Source organism: Primulina huaijiensis, chromosome 7 (genome assembly GCF_012295235.1).
Source record: "Primulina huaijiensis isolate GDHJ02 chromosome 7, ASM1229523v2, whole genome shotgun sequence".
Classification (NCBI taxonomy): domain Eukaryota; kingdom Viridiplantae; phylum Streptophyta; class Magnoliopsida; order Lamiales; family Gesneriaceae; genus Primulina; species Primulina huaijiensis.
Window position 1 is genome coordinate 20,228,001 of NC_133312.1, and position 8,462 is coordinate 20,236,462.

General features: G+C 35.4%; 1 protein-coding gene across 2 annotated transcripts; it reads right to left on the reverse strand.

The window, feature by feature from the left end:
• Positions 1-3,102: 3,102 nt before the first annotated feature.
• LOC140980760 (two-component response regulator ARR2-like) lies at positions 3,103-6,345 on the reverse strand. 2 transcript variants are annotated; one of them, XM_073446805.1, is made up of 6 exons: positions 5,920-6,345; positions 5,200-5,352; positions 4,721-5,113; positions 4,535-4,611; positions 3,491-4,453; positions 3,103-3,405 (listed from the first exon to the last, which is right to left on the reverse strand). In XM_073446805.1, exons 1-6 carry the CDS (start codon positions 6,086-6,088, stop codon positions 3,334-3,336), a joined length of 1,827 nt encoding a protein of 608 aa, XP_073302906.1. In that variant the 5' UTR covers positions 6,089-6,345; the 3' UTR covers positions 3,103-3,333. The 2 variants fall into 2 exon arrangements, with proteins under 2 accessions (XP_073302906.1, XP_073302905.1); XM_073446804.1 differs by having other exon boundaries at positions 3,103-3,408; positions 5,920-6,344.
• Positions 6,346-8,462: the final 2,117 nt, after the last annotated feature.

Here is an 8,462-nt window from a genome sequence, read left to right on the forward strand (position 1 = left end):
TACATGTATCTCAATCAAAACATGAATCAATACTCTAAACAAGTACCAAAATCAGGAACATAATATATCAAATAAGGAATCACACTCTGTGACTCTCAGACTCAAACTCGACTCATTTCTAATCTAGGGATCCCGATCTGAATAAGAACGCAACAATCTCCCACCTACTTTCCCGATAGTGGTGGCGGTACGTTCTTATTTACGGACTTTGGTCCTCTCTATATCGATTATCTACAATAGAAGTCGCTCTTCTTCTAAGCACATCGATATGACCAAACGTCCGGTATCTTGGCTGTTCTGCCAAAGACTAGGTATATCTACCTAAACTCTAACTCTGACAATGTGCAATGGGCCATTAACAACTCTGTCCTAATCTGGCCCTTCTGTCAGTGACTCTCACTCAATAGCTATCTACTACTCTATGCTTTTCTATAAATCAATACACAAAGCATATTCATTCAAACGATATAAATGTATGAAAAGCGATAACATACAAGTATGTGATTTAGGGAAACTCAAGTCCAATCTGACTTAAGTCGATCTCCCGATTCACATTGATTTATACCTTTATCTTCTCGATCTGACGAAGACGAAGTCTCGCACTCCAATCTGTCCATACCCAATCTGGCAATGACAATATCAATATGCACAATATCAATGTATAACTCAACTTACGACCTGTTCTGATCAATACTCAAATCACAATATAATCTGTCAATGTCAACAATATAACGATACAAGCTCAATCAATACCGAATCTGATCAATATCAATTTACGGATGTTTCGACGGCATAACAATACAGTCTCGATAACCCCGTCAATCTCAACATCACAGATATACTACCAGAACTCATAATCAATATCGGTATAATTCATACTCTCAACAATAATAGATCATACTCTCAATTCTGTACAATCTCTATCATAACAGTTCTGAAAATCATAACAATTACAGACACAGTCCGTTCTTCGATCTGACTTCAATTATACGATGTCTACTGTATCAGAAACACCATATATGATTCTTATTCAATTCTGACAATATCATAATTTCAAATCATATCCAAACGTAACAAAACTTACGTCCAGTTGTAGCTTGCGTCGATAAGAACACGGTACTGAAGTCGGATTCAATCCTTCCTCGATTCCTTCTCGTTTCTTCGTTTCTTTCCTTTGATTGCTGAAGAAGGAATGTTATATATATATATATATACATCAACTTGCATGTTTAACAACGTGGCTCATTTTTACTCTGCATGTCTCATGCTCGGGCGGTTAAACATTACCGCTCGGGCGCGGAATGTTCTGCCCAAATATTTCCTTCTCTCACATTGGCGCTCGGGCGGTTATAAATTACCGCTCGGGCGCCACATCTTCTGCCCGAACCATATACTTGTCGAACCATGGCGCTCGGGCGGTCAAAAACTACCGCTCGGGCGCCAATAGTTTTGTTCAACAATTGTGTATTCATATGCTGGGCCCAATCCGGTCTTGGACTGATCCGTCTATAATCACATCACTTCAAAATCAATAATCTCAGCTTAACAGAATCAAAATCTCGGGCCTTACAGTTATACTTTGATAAGTTTGATTTGAGAAAAACACAAAAGTGTATACAAAATTAAGCTTTGAATTTGAGAGAAAAACTCAATCAATTGTATTAAAACTCAAGATTATTCTTTACAATGATAAAATTCGTGTATATATTGTTTACAAATCTAAAAGATTTTAAAATCTAGTTACCTAAATAATTTGGGCTCCAAACTAGGTAAAAAAAACAAATATTACGCAGGTGGGCGCACTCGAGCGTGAGATTCTACCACTCGGGCACTGCGTGTTCTGGACTGGGCGCGCTCGGGCGCGGAGTGTTCTGGAATTCGATAGTGACTGTGGCGCTTGAGCGCAATTTTTTACCGCCCTAGCGCCAGGCACGCGCTCAGGTGCGAAGTTTTACTGCACTAGCACGAAGCTCTCTAGTCTGAGGTCTTGATTTGGCATCCTCTTCATCATTTAGCACTTTAATGACGTTGAAATGCCTCCCAACTTCATTGCTATGCATGTCGAATTCTTTGAAGCTTCGAATCTTGCTTGTACGATCTTGACAACGCAACTGTATAGATGTCCTCCCAAGATTCAACACGTCACGCCCGGCCAGAATCATATCAATGGTAGAATACAAATATATGATAGATTGATTGAGATATATGTTTTAATAGAAAATATATATACTACGACTTGATTTGGTTTTTGATAAAAATTGGAACCAAATCATATGTTATGGGTATACAAAATTTTAAGTCACATCAAACCATAAAATATTAATAACAAAACCAAGAATTTCAGATTGGTTCGTTTTGATATGCTGAATGCAAATTTAAGTTTTGAGTTTCATAACAAATAAGTTATGTGGTTTATTTGAAGAAAAACAGAAATCGATTCTAATTAATTATACTCTAAAATGATTATAAAAAGATAAAAATTTGTGTGAGACGATCTCACGGGTCTTATTTTGTGAGACAGATCTCTTATTTGAGTCATTCATGAAAAAATATTATTTTTTATGCTGAGAGTATTACTTTTTATTATGAATAAAAATAGGATTGACCCGTCTCACAGATAAAGATTTGTAAAACCATCACACAAAATACCTATTCTTATAAAAAATACTGATGCACGTTACATTGTTGTAGAATATATAAATAAAAAAACATAAACTTTTTATGTTATTATTAGCTTTATTTGGATTTAAATATATAATAAATAAATTTTCTGTATAATTGGATTGTTCACATATTAATTACTAATAGAACATAAACTAAAAATTAAATAAAATATTTTTCATATCCAAAAACTTATTAAATTAACATATAATTTTTTATAAACAAATCAAACCTTGTTGACTGAAAATTTTATACAACAAGACTCCAACTTTAACCCCACGTTTAATATGCAGATGAGCACACTTACCTGGAAACAATCCACAATCAACTGGATTCGACCAACCAAAAGAACTTTGCATATCATGCACACACATGTATATTTTTCTTCAATAGAAAGCAAAAAAACCCAGAAAAAGTATCAAGATCCTACCTCGGGAAACATAACAAAACCCAGTTCAACCGGTTTCAACGGCATGTATCTTGAGTTTCTATTGTTGTTTTATCTCATGTTTCATGTGTGCAGATGAATCACGCAGTTTTAGAATGACGTAAATTTAATACACATGTGTCGTGCAACATTCATGAGACAGGAAATAAAACACAATTATGGAACACAAGATCTAGAGTGTGTTTTCGTCTGTGATGGCATCTATATACGAAGTAGGGGAGGAGCTACACAATAAGATTATCCATGTGATATTCGTCGAAGCCAAACTCGCTTTCCACTGGTTCCATGCCTGTTTGCTGCTGTAATGTGATAAATTTATGTGGATTAAGAATCATGAAGTAGTAAATCGAAGCATCAAAATTTATTTAGGGAAAAGCAAACCTGTTTGTAAAGTGTCATTAGATCCTGCTGGCCCAACTGTTCAGTAAAAAGTACATTCTGAAAGCCCATTTCAGGCAGCTTTTCAGCCTTAATTACTAACGGATTATTAGCCAATGATGAGTTTATCTGCTGACCCATATTTGGGATGCTTCCAACAAAAGAGGCTGCCTTGTTAATCTGGTTGGAAGAATATCCAGGTGGAATTAGAACCGATGAAGAAACGTCCAGGATGCCTTGTAAATTTAAAAGTTGTGCTGATTCAAAGGCAGACCCGACATTTTGCAATCCCCAATTGCAATTATGGTTTCTGTCAATATTTTGCCCATTGAAAACGTCATGATTGAGGAAAACGCTTCTAGATTCTTTAGTTTCTGAATTAACCTCATTCTGGGTCATCCCTTTAGTAGTGAGACACGAGATTCCTGAATCACTCACAAGTGAAAAGTTGTTCGCTGCTGACTCCGTCCTCTGAATCCTCGAGAAATCTACAGAAGTATATGCTGGTCCATGAACACCTTCCATTTTGCTTCTCTCCAATACACCACTAGGAATCGCCTGGGACATGACGATTGGTGTTGATTTATTCTGTCTCGCTTGTGCAGATTGGTGCAAAGTGGCAAGCTGCTTCGAATCCATGTTAGTAGGGATCCCATGAAGTAAGTTTATTGGTTTCCCATTATTGTTTTGCTGTTGCTGTCCCTCCAGAAACCTTAACTTAGGATTTTCAAAGCTGAAAATATTTCTTTGATCGACTAGGGGCACAGATATGGCAGGCTTGGCTGCAACCCTACCAAGCGAGACGAAACTATGCTGTGGGAGCTGACCTGAAGCAGCAAGAGCTTGAAAATCGAGACCGCTTAGAGAAGAAATAGACCCAAAAGCTGCATCTCCCATAAAAGCATTTCCATGTCCATTCGTGTGTGGTGATGCACCACTCAGCCTTCTTAGATATAGCCGATACTTCTGCTTAGATTTGAAATATAAGTTTAAGATTCTGCACAATTAAGTAAAGGAACAATAAAACCAAATCATGGTTTGTCGGACCTGAAGATGGCTAGCAACATTCTCTCTTGTCAGGCCAGGTACATTCATCAATTCCAATATTTTCTTTGGAACAGCCTCTGCATAACAAGGAAACAAACTGTAACGAAGAATTAGGAAAACAAATCGAAGTACTAAAACGAGCACAATGTTGAAGAAACAGAAAAGAGAGCGATAAACAACTCATACTGTCGATTCCAAGCTGATTTACAGCAGTCACAAATTGCTGATGAAGCTCAACTGACCAAACAACACGTGGTTTCTTCGAGGTAGATGCCTCATCCCTATCTTCACCTTCATCTTCCTCGTCCTTGTCCTTCCTTTTCTTGACACTTTTCCAATTCCCTTCACTAGCGGAAGGCGAATATTCAACATCTTCGGAAGGCTTTTGATGCATCGTATCATCTCCGGCACTTCCCGATTGTTCAAAATCCTTATCTCTCCACTCGTTCTTCTTCTTCCGAACCACATGCTGCCATATGTTCTTCAACGCCTCCATACGAACCGGTTTAATGAGATAATCACAAGCACCGTGAGTCACACCCTTCATCACGACATTTTTGCTATCATCTGCCGACATCACTAAGAAACCACAAAACCAGGACTCAAAAAAAACTCAATACCCGATAGCCGAAAGAAAGAACCAAAAATGATTCTAGAGCGCTTACTTATTACTGGCAAGTCCATCTCGAGTCCTACATGCTCTAGGAGTTTAAAACCATCCATGTCTGGCATGTGGACATCACTTATAACAATATCAAAGCCATTTTTGTTATCCCTAAGAAACTGCAACGCATTCTCCGCTCTATTGCATTTGGTAACTGGACATAACAATAATAATAATAATCAGACAAGGAAGAAAAAGATTTGTCCTAAACCTACGTAATTACATATTCCGGGCCAAAAAAATCTAACAAACAGCAAGCCTAAAAACTTAAATTACATAGGTTAGGGACTAAAAAACATAAACCAAAAGAACTATGTGATAATTTTAGCCATTACTTGACCTCAATGCATAAAATCTGAAGTCAAAAACTCTCTTCTCCTCCCTCAAAAATCGAAAACCATAAGCACAAATTACATGATTTCAACAACCCTTCTCCAGTCTTCCTCTGCTCAATCACACAACACCGTGTCAAGAATAAAAGTAAATATGAAAAGAAATCAAATTCTCACAAAATATCTGTTGTTACAATAGAAAAAATCAAAGAATTTAACTTTAAAACAAAATAGCAGGGGGGGAAATCTTGAACAATAGAAGCAGGGCATAAACTGTCAATTGCTGATGAACAAAGAACACAGACACACACACACCCACACACACACTGTGTGTCTGTTGCTAATGCTATATATACGTGTCTGTGTAAATATATGTATAGATATATTACCTTCGTAGAGGCAATTTCTAAGCATCTTCTCCAAGATCCTCAGACAAGTGGGGTCATCGTCTACAACAAGTACTCTCAGACCAACCGGAAACTGCTCTGAAACACCATTGTTGGACTTCCATGGAGAACTTGAACATGTAAAAGACATATGCTTCGCTCCAAGATTCATTTTTTCTTCAAAATTGATAAAACTTACCCAACTGACTGCATGTAAATCACAAAACCCATAAAGGGGAAATTACTAAAAATAACTGTTACAACCAAGATTTATGCGCAGGTCATGAAAACCCGAAAAACAACCAATAGAAATTATTGAGGGGATAGGGGAGCTTATCAAGATTCAAACTTTGTTTGTAGATTAAAGAGAATAACGAGGAGAAATGGCTCAACTATAAAGTAAGCTTCTTTGATGTTCACAAATAAAATTTATGGGATTATTTTTTTATACTTATTTAATTCTTTATAAATTTATTTATTTTTTTCATTTGTCAGTGGGTCACTTCGATGAGTTAAGCGTGGATCCAGCTCACATATGAGCTTACTAACCCCACGCCAGCCAAAAATCTTGGAGTTTTAATATTTATTATTATTATCATTCACCGAAAATACTAGTATTATATTATATTTATACATGGAAAATTGAAATTTGAAAAAATCATGATTGAATCTATAATTCTTCAAAATTCATCTATTTTTGGCATTTTGAATTTAGAAAACAATAAATCTGTGTTTAAGAATAGGAATTCCTGCTCAAAAAAGAATTGAAAATTTACCTTAAAAACAACAAAAGGTAGTACTACAGCGCCGTTCAAGGCTGTTAATATGGTAGAAATAAACAACTGCGATTATTACAGTAAAGAATATTTATCCTTCAATTAAAATAAACGTTTGTTTTTGCTTTTTGAATCATTTGTTTGCAACTTTTAAGGAAAAGATGTATTATGATCATTAATTAATTTATTAATAATTTAATATTGGTTCCTTTTTTTTTTACGGGTTTGGCTTTTTATGGAGGTTGGGATGCTTTTTAAGAGACTTGGGAATATGCTTGTGTAAGCAAGTACAGTTCATGCGTAATATAAAAATTAACCATCCAATCAGGATTTGCCACGTATGGTCGTTGAACAATTCCCTTTTTTTCAATTATCGCCCTTTAATTGCAGTTTGGCCCTCGAATGATTAGTGCCATCCCACTCCCATTCTTACAAAAATTAATTAAATACTAGCTAATTAGAACAGATATAATAGTGAGATAAAATTTAAAACTTTATGGATTATTAAATGTTTGCTAGTTTCCAGTTTCTTTAGAAATATACATTTTGTCATGTAAATTGATAGATGTGAACATATTTGGGAGATCGAATTTCATAATTTATTTTTTAAAAAAAATATTATTTCATAATTTTTAATGATATTGTGGGAATAAATCATCTCATGATGTCATGCAAATGACATATCTTTGTTGATAATAGGCTAGTAATATTATTTATCTCACATAAAAATTGAGGTGAGATAGTTTTACGAGTTAATTTTGTGATATATGTCTATAATATGACTTGACTCATGAAAAAATGTTATTTTTATTGTGAAGTATGGGTCGGTCGACCTGTCTCACAAATATAGATATGTGTAATCATCTAACAAAAAAACATTCTCTATTTGTATTTTTGTAACACTTCAGATTCAACGACAATCATCAATGTATCAACACATGTTCTCTGAGAAATTTCTTAGGGGACATTCATCTCAAAAGTGCCTTAAGTCAAGCACGTTTAACTTTAAAGTTTTTAAGTTATGAGGTCCCGAAAAGAAGATACACATTGATGGAATGAGTAGTACTTATCAAATATTTTTAAGCTTTTCATTTTGATACGGGGTTATCACGATCATTTCTCCTTGGGGACGTGACGTCTTTGTCGCAGCTATCTCATCGATCCACCAGTGTCGGCAATATAGAGGTGGATCATACGGGTTCAAGATGTGGCTCTCGTGCATGTAGCACTTCACCCTGCATGTTCAAGAGGTGGCTCCTAAGCCACGTAGTATTTTTCCCCACATACCACTTATTTCTCGGTGTTCCTGTCGAGGACCGTATTTGATATCACTATGTAAAGCCATATATTCGATGATTGTCCTTATTGTATCAACACGAGTCTTTTTAGTATACTTATGTCCTCAGTCACACTCTCCTCGAAAAAATTCTAAGAGATCACCTATCCCAAAATCGGCTCAAGTCAAACAGGTTTAATTTTAGAGTTTTTAAATGACGAGATTGTAAGAAAAAAAATATATCTTGATGGTATGAACCATACTTATCAAATATTTTTAAGTCTTTCATTTACAATTTATTAAAATTTATTTAACATATATAGCATTATATATAATCCGAATTTCATCAATCCTCTAACATTGTTTGTCCATCTAAATTTATTGAAGTTCCTCATGTCTTCTTACCCTCTACAATACCACCTCTATTTCACATCACTTTAAAATATATGTTTAAATTGTTTATTTTTATAAATATTACAATGTAATCTTGGTCC